General features: G+C 44.4%; 1 protein-coding gene across 1 annotated transcript; it reads right to left on the reverse strand.

The window, feature by feature from the left end:
* Positions 1-779: 779 nt before the first annotated feature.
* Positions 780-24,630, reverse strand: LOC136664000 (cystathionine beta-synthase-like). The gene is made up of 15 exons (XM_066640988.1): positions 24,484-24,630; positions 20,325-20,618; positions 18,937-19,043; positions 15,536-15,670; positions 14,067-14,146; positions 13,637-13,841; positions 13,390-13,481; positions 12,736-12,861; positions 10,240-10,324; positions 9,997-10,102; positions 9,749-9,826; positions 7,181-7,315; positions 5,079-5,187; positions 4,288-4,372; positions 780-1,779 (listed from the first exon to the last, which is right to left on the reverse strand). The coding sequence occupies exons 2-15, from the start codon at positions 20,609-20,611 to the stop codon at positions 1,643-1,645; spliced, it is 1,767 nt and encodes a 588-aa protein (XP_066497085.1). The 5' UTR covers positions 20,612-20,618; positions 24,484-24,630; the 3' UTR covers positions 780-1,642.
* Positions 24,631-26,419: the final 1,789 nt, after the last annotated feature.

Consider the following 26,419-nt stretch of genomic DNA (forward strand, 5'->3'; position numbering starts at 1 on the left):
CCCAGCCTGGAACCTGGACCCATACTCTGCACTATGCCATCTTAAGTCCAGAAGTGCTTTTACTGCAATAGCTCAAATGGTTTCTGACGGCTGTATATAAAACTCCTGTATTTCTATAATAGGTCTACTAGCATCCATTTTGAATTTGTATTTCCCCATGTGCTCTGCACAAAGGCTCAGCCACTGTAGCTGTAGCTAACCTGCATTAGCCAGTTATTCTAGGTCACTGTACATTAAAATATAGCCAAAGGCAGCGGGGAATGGCAGATTATTACCCATCAGTACGTCAGTGAGTTCCGTAAGTGCTGCCCTCGCCTTATGTGCCGCTGACAGGTGCACACAGCTTTGCACAACCTCCACAGAACAGTCCAATAAAGTCTGCCAGCCCTGAGCTGCGAATGAGCGATGAAGCACCATCCAATAACAATGGGATTCTTCCTTGGCTGATAGTAAACGGTTAACCCTTTAAGAGCTGTCCAGGTGGGTCCTGATCTTAGATTTCCCCCACGATCTGCAGAGGAATTGTGGAGCGAATGCCAATTCTGAAATCACAGGTAAAAATAGTGTTTGACCCCATGGATCCACCTCTGTCTAAACACTGGGGGCTTATTACCTCAGATTATACAAAAATAATAAAATTAAAAATAATAACAGCAGTGAGGCCATTTTGCAGAGCGTCCAGAGACATTTACCACTTGTGCATGCTGGGATGTGGAGTTAATAGCAGTGCTCTTAGCGCCCTCTCGTGGTGAAATAATGAAGCACACTCAGCTTTGGGAAATGAAATCAAGGCTTTTATTTAAACAGCACATTCATTGCAGCACTCAAGACACTTTTCGAACTGAACCGCACCGCACTCTGCACTTCTGTGCTCCTCGGGGGGGTTCGGGATCCTGACCTCATGTCACATCCAGCTCTATTTAAAACTTTTGCTTCAACATTCTACATTCAGGTTTAACTTAGAAAACAACAACAGAAGCACAGAATTAAAGAGATAAAAGGGGGGAAATAAAACACCCAAAACACTGAGGTCTCTCTACACAGGATCATGGGGCACAAGCTCTGACCCTCTGTAAACCTTCTGACCTCCAGTCGTATCTGATCGGGTTTAATAAACCAGCCTCGATCAACAGGCTGCACGGCCTCAGGAGGGAAAAATATAATAATAAAACAGTCACAAGGGGGCAGTATAACCCTAAAATATCGCTAAAACGGAAGTGGATGATCAACCTTAGAAGCAGAAGATAAAAAATAGCAGCATTTACACTGAAAACTCTAAACCCCAGATAGAGCATGCCTTTGTATAATCTCAAATATATACATCTTATTTCAGTAAAAACAAACCTGCACAGCTTTATTTCATCAGGCTCAGGAACAATGCATCAACTGACAGAACTTATTTGGCAAAGACTGAGTAATACCTTCTGAGTAAACACTGAATTGATTTCAAGTAACAGGGCAATCATCGTTTTAAAGTGTGTTAAAAAGAACGCGGAAACTAAGGAAAAACTATGTAGCTGACGAATAGCTTCTTATTCTCTGCAGTCGGATACGCATCATGGTTGTGTTTTGTATGAGTGAATGAATGTGTGTGTGTGTGTGTGTGTGTTTGTGCGCAGAAGGGGGGGGGGTCAAAAAGCAGTTACATCTCATCTGGAAGAGAGCATTCGGACAGCGTTCGCTCTCTCCTCTCACGAGTGGTCACGTAGTTCAACAGATCAATGGCTGTGACGATGCCAAACACCATCTGCTTCAAAGTGGATGACCCATCGATCATGACTAGAGAGAGAGAGAGAGAGAGAGAGAGCAGGAGATAGAGAGAGGGAGATAGAGGGGGAGATAGAGAGAGGTAGAGAGGGAGAGAAAGAGGGAGAGAAAGCAGGAGATAGAGAGAGGGGGAGAGAAGGAGATAGAGAGAGGGAGAGAGAGCGGGAGATAGAGAGAGGGGGAGATAGAGATAAAGAGGGAGAGAAAGAGATAGAGAGAACGGGAGAGAAGGAGAGGGAGAGAAAGAGGGTAAGAAAGAGGGAGAGAAAGAGGGTAAGAAAGAGGGAGAGAAGGAGATAGAGGGAGAAAGAGAGCGGGAGAGAATGAGAATATTAGAGAAAGTTAGAATATACATGGAGCTGAAAGTAAGCTCTTCTGTTCCTGACACATGTACAATGCCTGAGCTGCAATGATTGACTTGTTTCCCGATGGAACACCCCATCTCTCGCCATTTCAGCTGAAAGCGTGGAGTGAAACAGCTGTAGACTGTAGTGCAGTAAAGAATTCCTAACTGCGACACCAATGCCACAATTCTGTAAAATACTCAGCATTTATTCTGCGTCCATTAAAACGTTTCTTTGTTCTTAATCGGTTCAGTGCTCAGTTCTCATCAAACTAAAAAATACATGAGTTAGAGATACGACTGAACACTGACTGCATAACACACAGGTCTCTGTTTCTGTCTGCCACAGGGCACAGGGTGCAGGGGCTGGCAGTGATGCAAAAAAACACACTCTGTGGACAGACTTGAGGGTTTTAACATAATAATGTGGTACAAAGGTCAGAGTTTGGTTTCAGTGGCAGTGTTTGCCACACATCCGTGCTGCCAGCCTGTAAACACCTGGGCATTAAAGAGCCAGACACACCACCAGGCCAAGGCCATGCAAGAGTACACAGCTGCAAGCACTGCTTATAACGGAAAACTCAATGCCACTTGTTTGTAAAGCAAAACTTTCTGGATTCAGTGTGTAAAGTGCATGATCCAAACTGTGAAATTATAGGGTGTAAGAAACAAGAGAAAAATATGCTAATGAGCATGTATTCAGCGTAGCTCTGGCCTCACAGTGAGGAGAAAGAGGTGTGGTTACTGCTGTCTGCAGCACACTGAGAGGACAATGTATTTAAAAAAATAAAGAAAACCCCATGCTAAACCCAGTGTGCTTTAGAGATGAAACACAGACGTCCCTGAGAACACAGACTAGAACAGGCAGAGACCGGCTGAAATGAGTCACGAAGATTAACGACAAAACAAACAGTTTTAATAACATCGGGAACCTGGGACAAAGTTTAAAAAAAGAGGGAAAACACTGACCATTGCTGTTTTAAAGGAATAAAACTGGTGAAAGTAGACACTAATACAATATCAGTCTTATCAAGAGGGTGTAAACCAGGGTTCACCAATCTTATCTATAAAGGGCCGGCGTGGCTGCAGGTTTTCATTCCAAACAAACAGGAGCACACCCAGTAGAACTGTTTAGAGACCAGTTGATTGGATGAGATTGGTGACCCATGGTGTGAACATTATTATTCACTGTTAACTACACTACTGTTCCAGGGGGCTCCGGGTGACTGTCTGTGAGGAGTGTGGTGTGTTCTCCCTGTGTCTGCGTGGGTTTCCTCTGGGTGACTGTCTGTGAGCAGTTGGTGTGTTCCCTCTGTGTCTGCGTGGGTTTCCTCCGGGTGACTGTCTGTGAGGAGTGTGGTGTGTTCTCTCTGTGTCTGCGTGGGTTTCCTCCGGGTGACTGTCTGTGAGGAGTGTGGTGTGTTCTCTCTGTGTCTGCGTGGGTTTCCTCCGGGTGACTGTCTGTGAGGAGTGTGGTGTGTTCTCTGTGTCTGCGTGGGTTTCCTCCGGGTGACTGTCTGTGAGGAGTGTGGTGTATTCTCTCTGTGTCTGCGTGGGTTTCCTCCGGGTGACTGTCTGTGAGCAGTTGGTGTGTTCCCTCTGTATCTGCGTGGGTTTCCTCCGGGTGACTGTCTGTGAGGAGTGTGGTGTGTTCTCTCTGTGTCTGCGTGGGTTTCCTCCGGGTGACTGTCTGTGAGGAGTGTGGTGTGTTCTCCCTGTGTCTGCGTGGGTTTCCTCCGGGTGACTGTCTGTGAGGAGTGTGGTGTGTTCTCCCTGTGTCTGCGTGGGTTTCCTCCGGGTGACTGTCTGTGAGGAGTGTGGTGTGTTCTCCCTGTGTCTGCGTGGGTTTCCTCCGGGTGACTGTCTGTGAGGAGTGTGGTGTGTTCTCCCTGTGTCCGCGTGGGTTTCCTCTGGGTGACTGTCTGTGAGGAGTGTGGTGTGTTCTCTCTGTGTCCGCGTGGGTTTCCTCCGGGTGACTGTCTGTGAGGAGTGTGGTGTGTTCTCCCTGTGTCTGCGTGTGTCAGGGGCAGCACACGATGCGTGGTGTCTACCCTCATTTTTCTGTGTATTTTGGAAGAAAAGCATGTGTCTCACAGTATTTGTGAAGACCTATTTGCTTTAAAGTGTGTTTGTGAAGTCAAATCACTGTGAAGCTTGTGTAGCGTGAGATTACTTACACTGGATCTGTTCATGCACCACCAGGGCGAAGTGATCCGTCTCTAGGATGCGGGAGAGTTTGCCGAGATTATCTGTGAGACGAACCTGCACACACGGAGAAACGGGGCTTTTTTTCAGTTCCAATTTTCCATGGACTTTCACTAACTAAGTTTCTACTCTTTGGAAAGCAGTGTAGAGATACAGCAGGAAGTTAACTACCGAAAAAAAAGGCCATAACATATTTGTTAAACATGAGCGAGTGAGTGAGTCAGTCCCCAGTGACTGGGTGGAGGACACAGGGAGAATACATTGTTGTCCCTGGATCCCCAGGCCCCAGCCACGCCACAGTGTGGCCTCTTATTATTACATGAGCTGTTTTAATAAGCTTTTTATAACCTTTTCAAATATTCATAGTTTCAATATTGGTATCAGAAAAGAGAACGTGGAAAATATAGTTGAAAGTAGGTTAAATTTGAGCAAAGCATCAGCATCAGCCCCTTGATTTAGTGCCACTAGCGGTGACTGTGTGAATACCACATGTGGCGTGTGTGTGCGTGTGTGTATGTATGGGCATGTACACACGTGGTATGGGTGTGTGGAGGGTGTGTACTCACGTGATATGGGTGTGTGTGAGAGGGTTTGGGAACACACATGGTTTCTCTGTGTGTTTGGCTGTGTGCCAAAAGAACAACCAGCTGCAGCATGTGCTTAAATTTAAGATTTAAGTGTGTGGTGTGGGGCAGAAATTTGTCAAATGACTGAGAGTGTGAGTGAACAAAGGTAGGGTTGGTGTGTGTGTGTGTTTTTCTACCTGTTTGAACTGCTTGTAAAGGACCTTGATGACCGGGTCTGAAGGACTGACCTTCCCAGCGAGCACAGACGAGAGCATGTTGCCCAGTGTGACCATCCCAAGAATCACTCTGCAGAGAGAGAGAGAGAGAGAGAGAGAGAGAGAGAGAGAGAGAGAGAGAGAGAGAGAGAGAGAGAGAGAGAGACTTTAACATTTATTTCATCTTTTTTTTTTTTTTTTTTTTGCTGTTTTAACACTGTGCTGCTAACTGTCAAATAACAGGATTTTCCTGTAAATATAGTGTTTGAGAAAGAACATCCTGACTCCAGGTTCAGGGAACACTTTGATAGATCCCATCGGTGATGTGGCTGAAACAGGCTGGAGGGCAACAGGTCAAGAGATTATCCAACCACACACACACACACGCACGTGCACACACGCACGCACACGTACACACACGTACGTACGTACACACACACACGTACGTACGTACGTACACACACACACACGTACGTACGTACACACACACACACACGCACGTACGTACACACACACACACGCACGTACGTACACACACACACACGCACGTACGTACACACACACACGTACGTACGTACGTACACACACGTACGTACGTACGTACACACACACACGTACGTACGTACGTACACACACACACACGTACGTACGTACACACACACACACGTACGTACGTACGTACACACACACACGTACGTACGTACGTACACACACACACACGTACGTACGTACGTACACACACACACACGTACGTACGTACGTACACACACACACACGTACGTACGTACGTACACACACACACACGTACGTACGTACGTACACACACACACGTACGTACGTACGTACACACACACACGTACGTACGTACGTACACACACACACACGTACGTACGTACACACACACACACGTACGTACGTACACACACACACGTACGTACACACACACACACACACGTACGTACACACACACACACACACGTACGTACACACACACACACGCACGTACGTACACACACACACACGCACGTACGTACACACACACACACGCACGTACGTACACACACACACACGCACGTACGTACACACACACACACGCACGTACGTACACACACACACACGCACGTACGTACACACACACACGCACGTACGTACACACACACACGCACGTACACACACACACACACACACGCACGTACGTACACACACACGTACGTACACACACACACGCACGTACGTACACACACACACACGCACGTACGTACACACACACACACACGCACGCACGTACACACACACACGCACACACGTACGTACACACACACACACGCACACACGTACGTACACACACACACACACGTACGTACACACACACACACACGTACGTACGTACACACACACACACACGTACGTACACACACACACACACACACACGTACGTACACACACACACACACGTACGTACACACACACACACACACACACGTACGTACACACACACACACACGTACGTACACACACACACACACACACACGTACGTACACGTACACACACGCACACACACGCACGCACACGCACGCACACGCACGCACACGCACGCACGCACACGCACGCACACGCACGCACACGCACGCACACACACGCACACACACGCACACACGTACAGTCTTCTACTGCTGCAGTAAAAGATTCTACCCTTCTTTAAGTTTACATTCAGCCCACACTCCACCAGTGAATAAGGTCAGGTACAGTTCGCAAACACCATTCCACCTCATCCCAAAAGTTCTGGATAGTGCTCCATCGCTCAAGAGAACACAGATCCACTGCACAACAGCCCAATGCTGGGGGCTTTATTCCTTTCTGAGCATAGAGACCTATGGCTCATATGTAGCTGCTCCAGAGCATAACATTGTATTGGTCAGTGCTTTCCTACAGAGATTAAACAAGCTGTGCTGTGACAGGGCATGCATCCTGAAGTAACTCAATATAAAGTAATCGACTTCTAAGGAATATGTATTTATAGTGTATTACTGTACTGTGTACAACACATTCACAGTAGACGTGGCCTATTAGATTCATGACCTACCCAGTCTCATTCACCACAGGAGCCTGATCAAAAGCCTTTTCCTTCAGGATCTTAATGGTGTTTTTAATACTGACTGAGGGCAGAACGGTCAGCGGAGCGGACAGACGCAGCTCCTGAAGGGTCAGATTCCACCACCTGGAAAGACAGAGTGCAAGGTCAGGAAAGATGGCACGTCTCACACGTTTTGCTTGTCGTCCCTGAAGTAGCTGGCCATTCCATTCATTCCCAAGCATCTGTCCACGTGCTGTAATACTGCGTCTATGTTTAGAGCCGTCTCTGTGACGGACACAGCTTTACTTTTACACGCTATACATGAAAGCCTTCGTCCATGTGGGCTACATGCACCAATTACTAATTACAGTCAACTTGTATATGATCTCAGTTTTTCTGAAAAAGTCATGTGACTGGAGCCCATCTTATCCGTTTTTTGTGGAACATAATTGTAATTAAAACTTCAAACACTCCCCTGCTCTTTGTCATTTTATGGTAATGGTTTCACTAAATATCAATAAATAACAGAAAAAGATATCACTAAAGGGCGGCACGGTGGTGCAGCAGGTAGGTGTCGCAGTCACACAGCTCCAGAGGCCTGGAGGTTGTGGGTTCCATTCCCGCTCCGGGTGACTGTCTGTGAGGAGTGTGGTGTGTTCTCCCTGTGTCTGCGTGGGTTTCCTCCGGGTGACTGTCCGTGTGGAGTGTGGTGTGTTCTCCCTGTGTCTGCGTGGGTTTCCTCCGGGTGACTGTCTGTGAGGAGTGTGGTGTGTTCTCCCTGTGTCTGCGTGGGTTTCCTCCGGGTGACTGTCTGTGTGGAGTGTGGTGTGTTCTCCCTGTGTCTCCGTGGGTTTCCTCCGGATGACTGTCTGTGGGGACTGTGGTGTGTTCTCCCTGTGTCTGCGTGGGTTTCCTCCGGGTGACTGTCTGCGTGGAGTGTGGTGTGTTCTCCCTGTGTCTGCGTGGGTTTCCTCCGGGTGACTGTCTGCGTGGAGTGTGGTGTGTTCTCCCTGTGTCTGCGTGGGTTTCCTCCGGGTGACTGTCTGTGTGGAGTGTGGTGTGTTCTCCCTGTGTCTGCGTGGGTTTCCTCCGGGTGACTGTCTGTGAGGAGTGTGGTGTGTTCTCCCTGTGTCTGCGTGGGTTTCCTCCGGGTGACTGTCTGTGAGGAGTGTGGTGTGTTCTCCCTGTGTCTGCGTGGGTTTCCTCCGGGTGACTGTCTGTGAGGAGTGTGGTGTGTTCTCCCTGTGTCTGCGTGGGTTTCCTCCGGGTGACTGTCTGAGGAGTGTGGTGTGTTCTCCCTGTGTCTGCGTGGGTTTCCTCCGGGTGACTGTTTGTGAGGAGTTGGTGTGTTCTCCCTGTGTCTGCGTGGGTTTCCTCTGGGTGCTCCGGTTTCCTCCCACAGTCCAAAAACACATGTTGGTAGGTTGATTGGCAACTCAAAAGTGTCTGTAGGTGTGAGTGAATGTGTGTGTGTGTCTGTGTTGCCCTGTGAAGGACTGGCGCCCCCTCCAGGGTGCATTGCCGCCTTGCGCCCAATGATTCCAGGTAGGCTCTGGACCCACCGCGACCCTGAACTGGACAAGGGTTACAGATAGTGAATGAATGAATGATATCACTAAATTTGAAATTGTTTGGTGCGGTTCCACTGATGTGGTTCACGAACCGGCTGGAACCAGAGCTTCAAATATAGCGTTATCGCACAGTGGAGCTGAACGGGTCATTTACAGCGTTTCATATAAATTAATAATAAGAAATAAAACAGGAACACGCTTGGTTTCCGTGTGTTTCCTGTACTGTTAGGTGCGTTACCATGCGTGTGTTTGTCAGAGCCGTGGCTCTTGGTTACCCTTCTCCGCTGTTCACCATTATATCTCACTATGGTCTGACTCCACGGTAAACAAAGAATAAACAATGACCCTGTCATGTCTCTAACAGTTTATCTTTGGCTCTGGTGCTGTATTCAGCCCCGCGACGGAATGAAATGGAAAGAACCAAGGTTCCAAGAATCAGGAACAGAACCGGCTCGAGAACCAGAGTTCTTTTGGTGGAAATGCTGCAGTGAACCCAAGGCAGAATCCGAAACATTACTCTACACCCTCCGCTGGGGACAGTGCAGAAACCACTATTTTATAAAAGACACTCACAAAGTGCATTTCATGTCAGAAATAATGTTTAGTGAGTTATAAGAGCCGCATTTCCCAGTCAAATTAGCATCTAATTACTCTCTGGGTGCAGTATAACTACTTTTATTATCTGTGATGTAGGGAGAATGGCACTACGTTGGGATGCGGCCAAGCTCCTTTAATGACTGACACATGAACAGAGCTCGGTTTACAAACGTGACGCGGATAAATGGGTCAGGGATCCACATTTATATTTCTTTCATTTCACCACGTAAACGAGGACTACAAGTGTTGGCAGAAACAAAACAATGTAAATATCACAGTTTTAATTTGAGTAGTTTGTTTGAGTAAAGAGCATGTCCCTAATATGGCAGCTACTTTACACTGTGATGTCGGCTGTAACCCATGGATATCTTTCAGTCCTAAAGACACACCGAGAGTCTGTGCATCTCACCATGGCTTGTTCACCATCAGGTCCTCCTCGTTCAGAAATCCTTTCTCACACATCCATTTGTCGCTGAGGAATTTGGACCTGTGTAAAGATGTACACCAGACTGGTCAGTGATCCAACGTATTTATAATTAGCTTCTCTTCACGCTAGTGTCGAATATCGGTGCCCTGTAAAGGGCAGCGCCGTCTCCCGGGACAGCGTCTGTATCATGTTATACGACTGAAACATGAGAGGGGTCAGATGCTGCTTACATGTAGTTACGGACCGAGTCCGGCAGAATGACCACACAGCGCTGACCCTCTTTCAGCTCCTTTGCTGCCTTCACCGCTGAAGCCATGGCTGAGCCTGAACTACCACCTACACCCCACACACACACACACAGAGAGAGAGAGAGAGTTTTATAACTTTCACATTAATTGAGATGAACATTTGCTTAATCTTGGATGCTACATTAACATATTGTTGGTAGACAATCAATGGCAATCAATACACACCACACAGTAAACCTTCATCTCGGATTAACATGCGTGACATGGCGAAGGACTCCTCATCGTTCGACTTGGACCAGATGTCCACCACCTGACAATTGAAAGCACATCAGCACATGATGGGGTTAATAGCAGAGCCTTACATTATTAACCCTTTCAAACTTAAACTCATTCATGTCACACGTTACCCACTCCTGGAGTACTGCATGTTGGTGTCCCTTAGTGTAAAATCACTTTTTTAATGAATTTTTATTGGACGTTCTGTGATGTTTGTGAGCAAATGAATACATTGAGAAAAAAGAATTCTGTAGCAACAATGGCATATTATCAATTATTTACCAATAAACAGTAGCTAAAGACTGGATAGAACTGTGCACAGATCGAACTGTGATGGTTTGAGTGGTTGCTGTGGAAAGGATTTTATTGATTTTATTGATGGACCTGTAAATCTACATTTTTTATGTAACTTACATTTGTAATTAAATATTCAAACAATCTCCTATTCTAATTTTGTTGTTGTACCGCAACTGTGACGTAGTATTAACAATGAAAACTGTCATTATATTTGATGGAAAATAACAGACAAAACAAAGAGTAGTTTGAAAATGGCATGTGAGAAGAATTTATTTGTCACTGCTTTAGTTATGAGTTTCATCAAAGAAAAAATGCTGTTCTGGGGGAATGTATTGTATATAAATGTGTGTGAGAGTTTTGGCTTAGATTTAAAGTGAGATTTAAAATGATGATTGTGAATGTAGCATATTAATACTTAATTACAGTGATCCCTCTTTTTTTGCAGGAGATGCGTTCCAAGACCACCCGCGAAAAACAAATTTCCGCGAAGTAGAGGAAAGATATATTTTTTATGTATTTAACGAGTATTTGGACTTTTAAAACCCACCCTTTGCATTAAAAGGCTAAGCACCACTTAATGGACCTCCATGAATATTTCACATTATTGTAGTTACTGACAGATATAAGTATGAATTAAAATGAAAATAGCAGCTTAATTTGCTTTAAAACTGACAATTTTATTAAATTGACGGAAAAACCCGAGCTCGCTACGGAAATTCTTGAACGCAACCGTGACGTCACTGGTGGACAACAGCTGAACAACGCCGCGGTAAAACACCGTTATGACTGTTATGACAGTATCTAGCTAGCTAAATAACCAACATTATTCATGACAATAGCCTAGCAATAAGCTAAACTCAAATGTAGAGGTACCGTTATTCTTGTAAATGTGATCGAAGTCGAACTCGAATTCATCCGACACTATAAACCTCCGTAATGCAGCTACGTAGCCGAGTATAATCTGAGACACCGAGTTTAGCGAGTCAAGCTAACGTTAACTAACACCAACTAAAACAGGCGAAGTGAGTGTCCTTACCCTGTTTACCTCCATGTTACAGAGGCTCAACAACCTTTCGTTGGTGTCCTTACATGCCCATATTGTTGGAAAAGCGCCAGTGAAATGAGCTACAGATAACGGAGTGAGCGGAGGGTCCTTTCCAAAGTGTCCGTTTAAAGTTGACAAATTTAGTCCATTTTCTGGATATTTTGGGATCTTTGGGCCATTTGTTCACAGATGTCCCACTGTACATTGAATGATTGCAGCCAAAAACAACACACCTTTTCGTCATTTTACATTAAATTAAGTGCAGCTTCTAGAGTTGTTGTCCACCATCTACGTCACAGGCAAGACGCCTATTAGAGTTTCCCAACACCGTTGGGGGGGGACCAACGGTCTTTTAAACCTTATTCCTTCAATTCGTAAGAAATAACATGTTTTCTGACGATCAATAAACACAAGTTAGGAACTCAAATCCCACTGTATTTATTTGTTTGACACTTTCATAGAGCTGGTGCTTAGCCTTTAAAGAGTCATTCTATAATGTTTTTTAGCAGGAACTACATGTGATATCCTACCATTTTCTTTAATAGAGTCATTCCTAAGCTGTGATTTAGCGTAAGTAAATTTCATAAATTCCATATACATTTTGGACATACATTTCACAAATCAAAATGGAAGCAGCTACAACATTGAAACATCAGAAGGCAGGTCTTTGAGTGTTACAGAGTTGACAGTTTAATTCTCCCTTAACTAATGACCTACGTGCTGTGTGTATTATACACTGTATGGGTATGTAACACTGTCTTTAATCCTTTCAGCAGCCTGTAAAGCCATTGTGTCTAATGTTGATTGTGTGAAACATTCTGCAATTAAGAATTTCATTGTGTGAACGAGAGTGAAGGGTTTTGATGAGGCTTGACCTGCTTTGATAATGAGTTCACACTGAAGAGTTAGTTCTAACTTCTGTCCTGGTGGCTTTGTAGAACTAGAGACTGAAGCAGGAAGCCGAACCATGAGGCTCTACCAATTTGACTAACTAATAGAGATGCATTTCCATGTCATGAATGTGCTTTTGTCTAATTCCTCTCAGACTGAGGCTCTAAGCTAAACATATTCATATGAATCCAGAATGCAAAGATCAATCTCACAGATCTGTCCAGAACGGTGGGGATGAAGTCGTAACCGATGCCTTCCACTTCATAACTGGTCTTGTCGGACTTATTGAGCTCCTCTGGTTCCGCTAGGATTGAGCCCTCAGGGTCCACACCAACAATCTAAAACACACACACACACACACATGCTATTACCCATCATAAAACATGCTACAAATGTATATATGAAAAGGTTATTATCACTATAATTAATGATTCAATAATTGTATTCATTGTAATATATCCCCGTGGCTAAACTGAGGAGGATATCCCTGTTGTCATTATTTTTGAGATCTAATATAGTGCTCTGCTTTGCCATTTAAAAGGAACACTATGTAAGATCTGGTATTTTTGCTCCTGGGCTCCCCCTACAGCTGCAGAGTGTAAGAGAGAGGGAAGGGAGTGGTTACCTATCTTCCTTCCGATGTTACATAGTGCTGTTTCTGCAGTGCTGAGCCCAGAGTAGAAATGGCAGGTCCTGTTTTCCTTATTACAGTTAACCTTAAGGTAAAAATACCACCTACTGTTCCTTTAAATGTATTTGTTTATACATCAGATACAGTGGATTAACCCTTGACACTCTGGCCTGACAAAACAGACAAATTAAAATGGCTGTAATGCAGATGCATTATTTAAAAAGCTGGTCCAAACCTTGATGTTGGGGCATTTTTCTTTCAGCTTGCGTGCGATGCCTGTGATGGTGCCACCTGTGCCAGCTCCGGCAACCAGCATGTCTATTTTACCTGCAGAAACACAGCATCACAGGATACGTTATAAATACAATAAGTTCCCGAGAGATGGAATAAGTGTTGTCAAATCTACAACACCATCCTGATGGATGATTCAGGATTTGTCTAGCTCCCTCTCTCACACACAGACAGACAGACAGACACACTACCGTCACACTGCTCCAGGATCTCCTCTGCGGTACTGTCATAGTGTGCCAGTGGGTTGCTGGGATTGCGGTACTGATCCAGAATGTGAGAGTTGGGGATTTCGTTTTTCAGACGCCAGGCCACGCCCACGTGAGACTCGGGGGAGTCGAAACGAGCTGAGGTTGGGGTTCGAACTATTTCAGCACCTAGAGCACGGAGGACATCCACCTAACACACACACACACACACACACATTTATTACGATAGGCATAAGCTAATCACACACAACAGTCCTGCATCATGTGTTTTCTGCTGTAGGTTTTATGTTTCTCAGCATCTACAGGATGAGGTTAGTGTTCAGTCCCTTATATTGCTACATGACTGATGTCTATATGGAGATTTAGAGCTGTTTGCATGGTCACAGTGTTAGAAATCCTGTTGAGATATACTCACCTTCTCCAGGCTCATTTTTTCAGGCATGACTATGATGCAACGGTAGCCTTTAATTGCTGCAACCAAGGCAAGGCCGATACCTGAGAGCACAGACACAGACACACACAGAGAGAGAGACAAAGGGAGTATGTAGTCAGGAAGTCTGCAGTCAAGAATATGGTCAAAGCTTTATGAACTCTTGCCTATTAACACTTTCTTCTCATATTAAGAATTTTAAAAGTAGTTTGTAACAACTCATACAAACAAAGCCTCTACACATCTGAGAAAGACTACATGTTGGAACATTTCTGTGAGGACTTGATTGCACTCAGCAACAAGGGCATTATTGAGGTCTGATAATGATGCTGGATGATTATTCCAACATCAAAACAAGAGCAAAACCTAGTTTTTCCCAGACTGTCATTAGCCATATAATCATTGTCAGTGGTTTTTCTGTTTTTTTTCCAAAACAGGAAAAGCCCAAAATACATACCCTTGTCTTTGGAAGGTCTGGAGAAGCTTTACTGCTTCATTAATGTCTTTGTTTACATGTGTTTTTTTATTCTGTGATTGTGTTTTACAGAAAATATGGAGGGCAAGACTAATAAATGCGAACATGAGAAACGGATCACAATGTTTTGTTCATTAAATATAACACCGGCATCAGTTATTTTCTTGAAAAAGTATTTTAAGAATTACAATATCTCATTTATTTAATACAACAGGTTAAAGCACATGAAGTTGAAGGAGGCTGTGCGCAGCTATATGGAGTTATAAATACACCAACTCCCTTCAAATACACACACTCACATGAAACAAGACAAATTCAGCAGTCCTCCTCTCTCTGTGAGATATAATATGTGTGTGATGTGTGTGTTGTAGAGTTCCGAGCCGTCCTGCTGAGCTTATGAACAGTGGAGAGGCTATGGCCAATGTACATGGTGTTGTGTCAAACACATCCCCAGAAACACACACAAACAGAGCTTGTTCCTGTCTTATTTCCTATTATTCAGCCATGGTTTGCGCTGAAGAACCTACTGGTTCGCAACCAAGTTTATGTCAGTGGAAATGTGCCAAACGGTTCCAAATTTAGTTCTATGACTGAACTAACAACAGATGGTGTAGTAGATTTTGACAATGACGATATTGTTAGAATGACGATACATATGTAGTTACTGAATTTTACCAATATGTGAGTCATAATACATAAACTGATCATATTCATTCCCCATATATGATTTGGAATGTGTTCATGTAGAACAGTTTTTGTACACAGCAGTGACTAAAGCTGAAGAACAGGACTATTTTGGCAGTGCCCTGCAGAACACTAGAGATCCTGGCAATCCTGTATCTGGTAAAACCCCCACCCTCCTGCAACCTACAAGTAAATTGCTGCCCAATATAATTTTAACTATGGTTATTACATCTGCAAAATGCCACTGTGCAACCCAGCTCTAATGGTAATTATACCTTCATTCATACACACACACCTGTGTTTCCAGAGGTGGGCTCGATGATGGTGTCTCCAGGTTTGAGGATTCCGGCTTTCTCAGCATCCTCCACCATACGCAGACTTATGCGATCCTTCACACTGCCTCCAGCATTAAAAAACTCACACTTGCCCACTGGAAAAACCACACAAAAACATTAACCAAGGCATTAAATCAAACAATTACCAAAGCATAAAGCCATAGGATATTAGATCCAGTCAAAAATAACCCTTAAACCACACATTTGTCAACACCACCAACACAACAAATAAATATGAACCTGTTTAGTTCAGTCCAAAATGACAATGGATCTTACAGCTAATTACATATTAATAGTTTCTCATTGGCATTAGGCCGGTGACTTATCATCAGTCAGATTTTATCATTAGAAACATTATAATTAATGCACAGCAGTACAGTTAGGTATCAGTGCTCATGCACTTACAGGTTACACCTCAAATCATTAAACAGAAATAGTGTTGAACTGTAAGGTGAGCTGTAATGCTGTGATGTCATAAGGACTGTCTGGAACAGCCATGATGTTGTCCAATCAGGTTTTAACTTAGAGTAATTTAGAGCCAGTGGCCAGATCATAACACCTACTCAACGCATCCCTCACACATGGTTAACTGGCTCTCAGTCCAAAGACTTTCTGTTCAGACGGCCCAGGATTAATCCGTTTCACATGAGCCTTCTCGAAATATCAGACGCTTGCTTTTGAGCTTGGTTAAGCGGGTCAGAATCATCTGGCTTTGATTTTCACACGCTTAAACAAACTGCTCGTTAAATAAAAGAGGGGCTTAAACAGAAGGCGGTGACCGGACTGACCCATTCGACTGAACCCGTTCACCCTCGGTCCAGTGGGAACACTGCTACTGGACAGAGAGGGACAGGGTGATACTTCTGAGATATGAACACTATATTCAATTAAAGCCTGAGAAGATCATTAAACATACGTTTCAGTGGACGTAGTGTGAGTTAACAGTGCCTGAATTCTAGTCTTCAGTCTGGAGGGATCACTGATGTTAGTCTTTAAGTTTGGGTTTTCCTTCGACTGAATCATTAATAATAAATAAGGTCTAGTTACAATATTGACCCTTCTCAATACATTATTGTTGGTCAGTTGCTCGCTCCCACACCGACATGGGAGAACACCCCACTTAACATGTATAGATATATGTGACTTGTAAACAGTACAGAACAAGGAATCAGGTCTGCTATTAACACTGAAGGGGCGCTGGAAACTTTGAGAATGCTCATTTCCTCATCCCTCGTGACAAACCAAATCCGGCTTGGTGCCGACTCACTCCTGAACAGCCACCCTGAGGATTAATGCTGCTGTCGACTTCTGGTTCCTTAAATCACCACACTAGCCTGAATTCAGAGAAAGTCCCAGGAGCTGACTACTTTTGAGACCCACTTATAACAGAAAAGCCGTGAGGAGAAGAGCTTTAATGTGTAAACAACAGCACGACCACCGTTTCCTTTTAAAAGGAGTTTTTGTATTTGTGTTCCTGGACTGTCCAGTTCAGGTTTGACTACACTGAATTCGAGAAAAACAATAAAACTGGCAACCTTTAGATATGACAGGAAAATGGTCACATGTATAGTCAAGTAAATTGCCACAATATTTTGTAGCCTATTTAAAATATAATAAATTAGACAATGATTTACTGATTTATCGAGAAAGTTTTGAAACTCTTATTAGCTTTTCTACTGTTATTTTAGCTAATAGCTAAAGTAAACTATAGCAAAATCCATGGCTAATCCCTGTCCTTCAGAGAACACTTTAATACTTGTGCCTTGGTAGCCTGTTAAGTGAAGAAGAACAGAAACCCAGCTACCTCAGTTAGCAAAATGCTACGTCAAGGCTACATTTAGCCAGCTCTGTGAGGTTTCTGCAGTGGGGTTCTTTCTCAACTCATTTCATTCTCACCTCTATCCATAGTACTGCAACATGAGCTGAAAGTAACAGTTTTCTTACATCTGAAGTGTTATATTTATCTTATTTGTACAGTTTGGTGTAAATATGCTACATCACTTCCAATGCTATGGTTAAAATAGAACAGGGACATAAAGGGAGTAGAAAACATGTTCCAGACTGCTGTGCTACTGTAAATAGTAAATAAAAACCAAAGATCTATTAAAATGAACACATGATCCCAGCTCCAAGTATAGATTCTCTGTCCAATTAAAATCATCTATCTCCATTTTTGTGTATTTTTAGGTTACATCTTTTGAACACAGCAGCTGTTCTTTGCATTGTGTGAAAATTCCATGATGAATGGACCAATAGTAGGGTGACCAGACGTCCTCTTTTACCCGGACATGTCCTCTTTTTTAGACTTAAAAAAATGTCCGGGCGGAATTTCACAGGGATTTTGTTTTTCTAGAGCTTACATAGAACTTCGAGAAGTTTCGTTCACAAACTAGTCCCGCCCTCCCCTACTTCGTTTGGTTCGCTTGAGTGAGAAGGGGGCGTGGTGAAGTAGCCTAAAATCTTCAGATTGGACGGTCTGACTGTAGAGCTACCGTTATTGGTCGATAACCTTCTCTGTAAACATTTAATTGGTCAGTCTGCACGTCAGTAGTCGTCGTCGTCCCCGGAGACGTGTCCTCTTTTTCACCATCTCAGATCTGGTCACCCTAACCAATAGAAATGCTCCAAAATTACTTGGAATTAAATTTTCTTTGAAGTAGTTTTTCCTTCTGCTATAAAGTTACTCTTTTGGGAGATACATGTTTTTCATGGTTTTGTTTTGGAGGTTTATTTATTACTTTTTTCAATCAAAAAAGTTTATTCGTTGAATTTCTCTGAAGAGTCCCTGTTCCTTGCTGACCCCATTAGCGCACATCAGCGCTCATCGTGTGTAAACAGAGCCTCATTCAAAGCACACCTGTTGGCCCTGTGAATGTTTCTTTATCTTGCTCCTGGCAACTCGCAGGAACATGGCATTTCAACAAACTTTTCCCATATCCAGTTCATAAAAGGGCTCACTAATGAGTAGATGAGATAGAACAGGTGAGCAGGGGGCAGGGAAAACTGGAATCCGAGACTCTGTCTCCAGGGGCGGCATTAAGAAAAATAGAGGAGGCAGGAAACGTTTGGCTTCATTGTAGTTATTCCAGAGGCACCAAAAATCTGGTGAAACTTGTTCAGCTTCTCACAGTTTCCACTGTACAGTGGGTTGATGAAGCAGACCGGGGTTTCATTCCTAACTAGGGCAGGAACACTGATTTAAATTATTAAGAGCCACTGGGCAAGGTTCCTGATATAACATTAGATAGGCTCTGTAACATTGCTCTTGGTAAAATTTAAATATATCATACAGTGCCGGAGCTTCCTGAACTGTGTGGTGGTCAGTAACCAGAGTCTATGCAGCTCCAGAGTCAGTACTCACAGATCTCACACTTCAGTCCGTAGGTTTTTGGGATCTTGTTGAGGCGGACCATTGGGGTGTCCCCGATTCTTCTCAGAATGTTGGGCAGAATGTTGGGGGCTTTCACCCTGAAGAGAGATGATTGGTATTACTGATATAAATAACACAATCAAAGCTTGAACAACGTCAACAGAGCAAAGCTAGAGGTGCTTCACATCTGGCTAATGAGACCAAGCTTTTAGAAAACACCTGCTCAACAACAGTGAAACAGTATGTAGAATGTGTAGGCTGTCACCAAGGGAACGGGAAGATGAACATGGCGGCTGATGCAATAAACAATACGATTGAGTTTGAAGCTCACAGTTTCACAAGGGAAGTGAATGTCTGGCTAAACGATGTGAACCTAAATTACATGTGGCTACACAGGCGTATGCAAATTTCTGAAGCCCCCAGTCACAATCGTTCCTTTTTCTACAGAAAACACACTTCTGCACAGATCAATTCATTTAAAAATCTGTGGGAAAATTGTGGTGGTTTTTCCCAATTAATGATGTGAATTACTTACTTAGAAAATCATCTAAACATGTTTTTAGAATTAGAATCACTGTATTGGCTACTGGGCTCACATTTCATTGCATTTAACCCAATCCAAGCAGTGAAACACACATTTACACACACTAGTGAGCACTAGGGGGCAGTGAGCACACATGCCTTGAGCAGTAAGCAGCCCTAGCCACAGTGTCCGGGGGACAGTAGGGGGTTAGGTGTTTTGCTCAAGGGCATTTCAGTCATGACTTCCTGGCTCTGGTGATCGAACCGCCAACCTTCCGGTTACAAACCCAGGTACTAATCACCAGGCCACGACTGCCCCACGCTAATCTGACCAATCATACCCAAGTGTGAATTCATACGTTTATAAAAATAATTCTGCACATTATTCTACATAGAATTCAATGTTAGCAGGTGTCTTATTGTGTCTTAACTCACTACCCAACTGACAGAGCATCAATATTAGTTTCATACTGGAAGGTTTTCGCCTGGAAGGGTCACTCTAATCAAATAAAGGCCAAATCATTAAGCCATCTGTTGAGTTGGGAAAATGTTTATAATGCAGTCACCATGACTTTGCTATCAGCTTCACAGCACTTCCCCCATTTTTGAGTGAACAAAAACATTGTCAAACAAGTTCTTGGATAAGAGCACAGCTGATCCACTCTCAAACAACTTTAGGTGAGTCACACTTCCCTAACAAACCTGATCTGGTCTATTATCCAGCATGTCTCTGCAGGAAACTAAACTCAGGAGCTGAATGTATGAGGACTGAGGCAGAACAGCAATAATACAGAGGTATAGCTTTAGGGCTGCCCTAATAAAGCATTAACAACAGACTTTGTAGTTTATTGCCTCACCTCTGAGCATGAACGTGTGGGGAATCCTTGTTCGGACCGTCGAGACTCCAGGTGCATTTGCTGACCAGATCTGGGCGAATCCATTTCCTCTCCATGACGCCCTCCTCCCCTTCCTCCAGGTTCTGGTTCACAACAGCTGAACCGTGACCATTCTTTTCCTCTGTATGTGTAGGGCCATTAGCTGCTACTTTGAGGCCTTCGCTGTTCAAGAGCGCCAGCTTCTTAGCCGTGAGAGGGCAGACAGGAGCCAGAGTGGCGGTGTCAGAATCAGAAGGGACTGAGGGCATGTTTCACCTGGAGGAAGGAGAGAAAACCAACAAAGAGGTGTCAACATAGCAATCAACGAGTCCTTCCACTGCTTCTTTTCAAATTGCAGCAAACGTCATCATGGAGAGCTCAACACGCTTGGAGCAGAGCATTAACTGCACAATTCTGTCATTTTAGCTCACAGTGGTTACATTGTTGCAGCACTATTTGAAATTTGCCCCCACAATCTCCTGTGGAAACAGCCACTGCCTCTCACTCATCCCAAAATCCCAGCCTGATCCCAGAATCCCAGTCTGGACCCTGAATCAAAGGTTTTAAAGACCTCGGTCAACTATTAAAACGTTGTTGTAAGTCTCCAGTGGGGAGACTTCATTTGTAACTGGCTCACCTCAGTGTTGAAGACTTGAGCCTAAAAGCCGACCGTGCTGGTGTTCTTGGCAACAATGAAAAAGGCTTGAATGCTTATATTGCAAATGCATTTTTCTTTAGCCACACATTAACATGATCTCCACAGATCTGACATTGAGGCTTAGGAACTTGGATCATGATTTTCCAAGTGGTTTTATATGACACTGACCTCAGAATTAGCTGCTAGCACTTGTGCGTTTTGGTTACACGACGGGACCTTAAACAGTGACGGTGAAGGGCAGTCATGGCAGGCCCACTGGAAGCCTGTCTGTTCCAGATTGTCTGGAAAGAGAGCCGTCGGCCATATTGTTTTGCAAACCTTGACTGCATATCTGTAGACGACAGCTTACGGTATCTAAGTGCTGACAGGGTGAGGAAACTGCCCGCAGTGACCCCTTTTTTTTTTACCAACCATAATATGGTCGCATTAATCAGTGAGTAGTGATGATGAGGCTAAGTGATACATAGCGACATTAGCCTCATCTAGCACTGGCCTTAGTTCAAACTAACCATACAGGAGCACTTTGTAGTTCTCCAATTACAATTTTAAACACTGTGTCCACTCACTACCCAATCTGTTACCTCATTGGCTCACCTTGTAGATGTAAAATTAGAGACAGTGTGTCATTTGTCTCTGCCTAGTTTGTGTCGGTCATCCTCTTGTCGTTCATCATTTGTTTTACCAGAATTCTCTGAAGCTGCTTTGTGACAACATCAGGTGTAAAAAAGCACTATACAAATACATTTGATTTGATGTTTTTGGTTTGTGGACTATTCTCAGTTCAGCTGTGACACTGAGGGCTTTAAAAACTCTAGCAGCACTGCTGTGTCTGATCCTCTACCAGCACAACACACACTAACTCACCACCAAGTCAGTGTCACTGCAGCACTGAGAATGATGCATCACTCAAGTCATACCTGCTCTGTGGCCACTAAAGAACCGGAGTGAAATGGTGATGTGAATATAAGGTACATGTTTCTAATTCAGTGATGGGACAGTTTATATTATCTTTTAATAGACATTTATGACACGATAAATAAGAACATAACAGCGGAGAAAAGCCTGATTCAGAAAACCCTATAAAAAAACAAGTGCCCTGTGGAGTCCTGTCTCCTGCTGATAGAGTGCTTACTCAGTACCTTGCCCAAGAAAAGTGAAAATAAAAGCTAATAACATACGAATATGGGCTTAGGTTACAACACAATCGATGTTGTGAAACTTCCTGCAAAGGAATCCCCCACCGTCCCATAAACGCTTTCCAGAAACAAGATAAACACCGTGGAACTACAGCTCCAAACCCCTACACCACAAAGTCAACAACAGCAGAGAACATTGCCCCGCCCCTTCTCGCTCTCTCACACACACAAAACTTGTAACTGAAGCCACCACTTGTTTGGATACAGTGGCACACTACCCATCTTCTTACATAACGAGGACAAATCAGGACACGCCAGAGCAGAGCGAGCCAAGAGTCTGGACACACCCACCAACATACGCCACTCCTCCACTCTCCAAACTTCAAAACACCACACGATAACAGCCATCTTGGCTGCCTGCGTGCAAGAACTCCAAGTGTAAACAACCCACAGCAGGAACTCCAAAACAGTCCAAAAGAAAACTTTCTAAACGTTTAATGGACGTTAACGCAGCAGATACATTGAGCCGTATCTAACGGTCCAGTCATCAACAAAACATCAGGAGTACAGGACAAAGTAAAGTATTGTAAAATTATTACAAGGAACAACAAAAAAAAGAGAAACAGCTGGTAGAACCTGCTTATTGTTTACATTCTTTAAATAATTAAAGGTGCCATGAATGTTCTTTGAGCGATGGCCCTGAAAACAACAACACTGTTGGTTTTACTTTCAAACGCACAGTTCACTGAAAATCACCAAGATTAGGATTAAAAATGGAAGCATGGCACTGGGAAGTCAACTTTTTAGGAAATGCACTGGCCTCAAAATACAGCTCTATGCAGATATCGGTCTTTAATGGCATATTATCTGATACATTTTCTACTACCTGTGAAATCTACTTCTTCATCAGTGTGGAAGTTCTCTTAAATGGAACACTGTTGGGAACCTTTCACTGGTGAGGAGATGCTCGACTGTAAGATGTTTAATACACAGTCAGCTATCTTCACCATGTGATAAAGCAGTGAAGACCCCCCCCCCCTTCTTCTCAGGAAGCAGCCAACCTAAAAGTCATCAGGGTCATCGGCAACACAACCAGCCATTTGGCTTGTGTTGTGCTTCAAAGTTAAAACAACTAGCACCTAAACTGTGCGTGAATCTCATAACTACACCGAATTCTGCTAGATACCACGTTGTATAAATTACAAAGGCACACCTTTACTCAAGGTTTCTCCAGACTGTACAAGAGATGGGATATGCCCCTTCCTCAGCCCTCCCTTCCCAGAAGCACATGGATGAACACTGCCTGACTACAGCTAGAGGAGTCCCTTAATCAGAAAAAGCAGGAGAGGAGTGCACGTTTTTTCATGGGTACATCCCGAGGCATAGAAAATCATGGATCTGTCTTTGGGAACAAAAATAAAATGGAGGAAACCTCCAAACACAATTGAAAAGATTATAAATGATTATGTGTGTGTATTTAGCATTGTTAGTATCGTGTTAGCATTATCAGTGTTATTCCAGTAATAGAAATACAGGATTGAACTGGGCTATAGACTGGATGATCTATGTATACATCCATATTTATCTTTGTGTGTGAAATCCTTTCTTTAAATATGAAGCACATCCACTACAAAACTTCTGTAGAGTCTCTACACTTACTCTCAGTCTCTGTCACAGTTTCATGAAACATGACACTGGCTCGTTACATAATGAGGCGTTAAATATTGGGACACAGGAGAAGAACCCTACTTCTAAAAGCTGTACTGATCAAACAGTGCAAGTGATAAATTCCACAGAGCCCATATCTGTCCTGAGAATCCTATTCAAACCCGAGCCTCCTGGAGAAGTTAATAGTGAAAGGCTGCGGTTTCAGACCTTTTTCAGCTCTATTTCTGAGTTAAAGGGGCATTTTTACAGTGGATGATGCAATCGACACTAAGCCCCTGCAGCAGCCTTTCTGCTTCTGAGTGGAGATGCTCTGCAGTGTTTCATCAGCCCTGCGCTGAGAGCTCCTAACCTGCTCAAAGACATCTCATAAGACTTAAGAGAAACAGATGGAGAATGAACTAAAATAGTACATCTACATATCACACGAAGACATCAACAAAGGTACGTAGGTTTCCTACATTTAGATGGAAACTCAAATGTTTACCATTCCACCTTAAATGCCAAAGCAGAATATGCGCCATTTAAGGTGGGACGGAAAATTCGATGAAGAACCTTAGAGAATTTTTTTAAAAAAGCCAACTTCAGCCTCGTGTTTCTTTAGAGAGTCCCACGCAAAGCTTTTCGGGAATAAACGTCCAGATCTGATCGCTTTCGGCCAGTGGACAGAGGTCTCGCTCACCTGAACGCTGAATTTAAAAATCTGGAGCAGAAAGAAAGTCCTCCTTTTAGAGACGACCTTCTCAAACGATGACCACACACATAAACGCAGACAATACGGCTCTGCCAGCTGCTCACATGCGTTAAAGAGCCAAACGAGCGACCAATCAGAGGCGAGGGGTACCTTGTTCAGAAGAGCGGGGATTGGCTGAAGCGTGGGCGTCTGCTATTACAGCCAATCACGGATCGTCATATATGTCGAGCCTTCTCGCCGTAGATGCAGAACAAAACGGCTTCTCCGCGAGCCCCGCGCAACGGCCGTTAGGTGCTGATTTAAAACTCGTACCGACTCTCTTCAGTAGTTCACACACACAAAACACAAGTTCCAAACACGAGAACACCCTGAATATCTGGGGCACTTCCTCCATTTTTCTTGTATCGTGCCTCGACAAGTTTCCTTTGTCGGTTTCACAACACACTCACTATTTCTACACTCACTCCCAATTCTCTCAGCTCCACTGACCACACAGGAGAACTTACACTTCTGCGGTGGTAGACTGTCGTCTATCTTTTGCTCTGAAAACTTTTGTTTGCCCCCTTTTTACTCGTCTTCAATCGTCGGGACTGGACTAAAAAGGCTAATAAAATAATAAAGTATGTAGAGCAACAAATGGAACCCACACAACGTGTGTGTGAGAGAGAGAGAGAGAGAGAGAGAGAGCGTGTGCTTTTCAGAGTTCTCAATGAATGTGGAATCAGAGCCAAAATTTTATATTCCTCAAGTAACATTTCCCATGAATTTATTTAAACGTTAGTCCCTTATAAAAACATTAACAACCATAGATTTTGTACCAATTTTTACTGTTTACTCAAGACCTAAAGTGAGGGGTAGCACGGTGGCGCAGCCACACCGCTCCTGGGACCTGGAGGTTGTGGGTTCGAGTCTTGCTCCAGGTGCCTGTCTGTGAGGAGTGTGGTGTGTTCTCTCTGTGTCTGTGTGGGTTTCCTCCGGGTGACTGTCTGTGAGGAGTGTGGTGTGTTCTCTCTGTGTCTGTGTGGGTTTCCTCCAGGTGCCTGTCTGTGAGGAGTGTGGTGTGTTCTCTCTGTGTCTGTGTGGGTTTCCTCCGGGTGACTGTCTGTGAGGAGTGTGGTGTGTTCTCCCTGTGTCTGCGTGGGTTTCCTCCGGGTGACTGACTGTGAGGAGTGTGGTGTGTTCTCCCTGTGTCTGCGTGGGTTTCCTCCGGGTGACTGTCTGTGAGGATTGTGGTGTGTTCTCTCTGTGTCTGTGTGGGTTTCCTCCGGGTGACTGTCTGTGAGGAGTGTGGTGTGTTCTCCCTGTGTCTGAGTGGGTTTCCTCCGGGTGACTGTCTGTGAGGAGTGTGGTGTGTTCTCCCTGTGTCTGCGTGGGTTTCCTCCGGGTGACTGACTGTGAGGAGTGTGGTGTGTTCTCCCTGTGTCTGCGTGGGTTTCCTCCGGGTGACTGTCTGTGAGGATTGTGGTGTGTTCTCTCTGTGTCTGTGTGGGTTTCCTCCGGGTGACTGTCTGTGAGGAGTGTGGTGTGTTCTCCCTGTGTCTGAGTGGGTTTCCTCCAGGTGACTGTCTGTGAGGAGTGTGGTGTGTTCTCCCTGTGTCTGAGTGGGTTTCCTCCAGGTGACTGTCTGTGAGGAGTGTGGTGTGTTCTCCCTGTGTCCGCGTGGGTGTCCTCCGGGTGCCTGTCTGTGAGGAGTGTGGTGTGTTCTCCCTGTGTCTGAGTGGGTTTCCTCCGGGTGACTGTCTGTGAGGAGTGTGGTGTGTTCTCCCTGTGTCTGCGTGGGTTTCCTCCGGGTGACTGTCTGTGAGGAGTGTGGTGTGTTCTCCCTGTGTCTGCGTGGGTTTCCTCCGGGTGACTGTCTGTGAGGAGTGTGGTGTGTTCTCCCTGTGTCTGCGTGGGTTTCCTCCGGGTGACTGTCTGTGAGGAG

This window comes from Hoplias malabaricus, chromosome 12 (genome assembly GCF_029633855.1).
Source record: "Hoplias malabaricus isolate fHopMal1 chromosome 12, fHopMal1.hap1, whole genome shotgun sequence".
Taxonomy (NCBI): Eukaryota; Metazoa; Chordata; class Actinopteri; order Characiformes; family Erythrinidae; genus Hoplias; species Hoplias malabaricus.